Here is a 2,941-nt window from a genome sequence, read left to right on the forward strand (position 1 = left end):
AGCAGAAGATTGAGCTGCTGATGTCAGTTAACTCTGAGAAGTCGTCCTCTTCAGAAAGGTACAGCTGCATCTTTTGCATGAACGATTCATGGTGTAGCATTGCCAAGCAGCGGCGCAGGGCTTTTTTTCTTTTCCTTGTCAAGTTCGCTAGCATTGTGTACGTATTGCATGCCGGTTATTGTACCGTATCCATCGAACCTCTCTTTTTGGTTACGCTTTGTGCATTTTTTCAGAGATTTCTTTTTTTTTTTTTATTTTTTTTTTTTTAAATGAAGCCTACTGGGCTGCAGCATGCAAATCGTACTACAGCAGGCTGCTGGTTTGTGTGTGCTGGTGTTGCAGACCTTGCTCCTTTTCACTGTCATGCGAACAGCATCTCGATTTCTAAATTCGTTTTTAAAGACCTCGCGTTTTTGTTGTGTTGCAGGAAACCGTTCCACGGTTGCAAAGGGTTCCTTTCGATTTAGGTGCATAGGAAATATAACTTGGTGAAGCGTTTCTTTCGTGTCCTGTTATGTGGAAAGGGAGTGTCCTTTGCAAAGTAGCTCAGGAATCGCAAATCCTCCAATTAGTCACATTCTGTAAGATAGATGTGATCCTTGTTCAAGTCTGTGCTAGGAAATGGAGCAGTCGCTGCATGCAGTAATGGTTCATGCCTGCAGGTAAGGACAAAATGACTCAGAAGTGTTTTTAAAGCAATTATTTTATCTGTCAATCAGATTATTACAATTTCAAGTAGCTGTTTTCATTTTAAAGAAATAGTTCGAGATACTAAATGCACATTAAGTTTTCTGATGTGAAATAACCTCCTGGTGATCATTTTCTTGATTTTTAAATGATCCAACCCTGCTTACTTCTGTTTTGCTTGCAACTGAATTTTAGGAGATATTTTTATTTTCAAAATTGCTTAAATACAGAGCAACATAATATCATTTTTTTCACAAATTATTTACAGTAATCATTTCAGCTGTATGCATTCAGATGGTCTTCTGTTCTATTTTGCCATTATAATATTGGACGTTGGCAACAAAATACAATAATTAATTTTAAGCACTCAAACTGCATGCTGAAATTATTATCTAAAGTACATTTTATTAAATGGCTCAGCATAGAAAGATATAATGCATTGAAAGCTATCTTAAGGAGACAGGCTAAAAGACATCTTTGAAAATGAACAACTGCTGTGTGGCATGCATGGTTTTAAAAAACAAAATTAGTGGTTTAGTTTGATTTATAAGTATATTTGTGTAAGATTTGTAGAAGCAAACTGCATTGCCTTTCACCAGCTGTAGTATAACAAAATATCAGCAATGAGAGATATAGAAAATGGTGGGGGGGAATGAGTTGTTAAGTCACCTTTCCAAAATGGAGAAATATAAGAATAGCTTTGAGAGATATTTTATTTATTTATTTATTAAAAATTAAGAATTATGAAAGAAAATGTTAATGTTTATTTGTTTGTCTCTATCCCACCCTGATGCCTAAAATTTTTAAATACAAGGCTAATAAAATGGTGGTGATAAGAGGATGATGGGGTGAATATAGTATAGGAAACAGGTGTTAACTTGATTTTTAGAAAGGCTTTTGTTGGCACTGCTGTGGGGGAATTCAGTATATACTATAGATGTTTATTTTATTAATATGAATGTTATGCAGCACCCTAATACTGAGCAGTCTGTTTTTGAGCGAAACCTGCTCATAGTTGAACTAATGGTAGTCTTAGATGAATAGGTCTCTGTGAAGGATTATAACACATAATTAGAAGAAGATGCACTTGTCTGGGATCCATTTAAATGCCATTCATTAAAAAGTAAGCTTTTATAAGCATGATGCATTATCTTGCAGTAAAGATTAAAATGTGAATGTTGTATATGCACATAGATTTCTTTTGAGGATTTAAATATGTGGTACTGTTCACCTGGAGCTTGATTTGACACATCAGCTGCACAACGTGGTCAGTTATAAATTAAAACAATTTTATATATTATCTGAGATTTTTTTTAAAATAACCACATTCTTTTCACCTATCTAAAAATAGACTGATTTTTTTTTTCCCCAAGCTGTTATGAAACAGTGCTGTCTATCCTATTAGCTGCCAGTTCCTTTCCAGGCCCTTTCAAAATTACCGTATAAGATGTTTCAAGAAAAACAAAATTATAGTATTGAGAATTTAAGCTACTAAACTGTCCTTAATCTGCTGTATAGCAAAATTGCAGTGTGTGTTCATACTGTACAGACATGAAAATATATGTTTTTGACAAACACAGGAAGGGAATTCATACTTGCATTTTTTTTTAATAATTATTATTATCAGTTTTTACCCTTCCTCCTAGTGGTTGGACTTCGAGAAGCTCGAGTTCTCTGGGTGGAAATGCCAGGTGGAAGATCTGAAAGAGTCCATGGCTTGTTTTTTGTTTTCCACATTAGCAGAGGCTGCTAGACAGTGCTTGCATAGCAGGAGGGGAGGGGAGAGGAGAGGAGGTGCTCTGTGCATTTACAGAAACTGATGAAATGAGAATAGAGAAGGAATGAGAGAGAAGCCCATTACTTGCCTCTTTCTTTCGCTGGTCTTTGTTTTTACAAGACAGTTTAGCGTTCGTACGTTTTCCTGCTCACTTGGCAAGTTCAACATGTAATCCTATCGTAGAGGGAAAAAATGATGAGAAGGAAGCCAGAATATAATAGATGGTTTGTCTGTTATGGAAGCTCAGCATGTTAAAAATCCTGCAGCATTCTCTTAGAATAGTTGGTTGTTATGTTTTTAAGAGGCTTTTAGGAGATAATTAGCAAGAAAGTGAAATGGACCCTTTTGTTGAGGATCCTCTGAGATGTTACAGACATTGCAGACTTGAAATGTAAATTAATACAAACCTGAGACTTTTTTCGTAGTGAGATTCATCCTTCCTTTCCTTTACACCCCACCCCCCCACCCCCCACCCCC

The 2,941-nt window shown here is 36.0% G+C and overlaps 1 protein-coding gene across 1 annotated transcript in view; it reads left to right on the forward strand.

The window, feature by feature from the left end:
* SRPK2 (SRSF protein kinase 2) overlaps window positions 1-2,941 on the forward strand; it is a 101,071-nt gene that overhangs the window by 503 nt on the left and 97,627 nt on the right. The window contains 1 exon segment of the mRNA XM_026866468.1: window positions 1-58. Within this exon segment, the coding sequence (XP_026722269.1) occupies window positions 21-58 (38 nt within the window). The 5' untranslated portion in view covers window positions 1-20.

This window comes from Athene cunicularia (assembly GCF_003259725.1).
Source record: "Athene cunicularia isolate RWA chromosome 1 unlocalized genomic scaffold, athCun1 chr1_part2, whole genome shotgun sequence".
Taxonomy (NCBI): domain Eukaryota; kingdom Metazoa; phylum Chordata; class Aves; order Strigiformes; family Strigidae; genus Athene; species Athene cunicularia.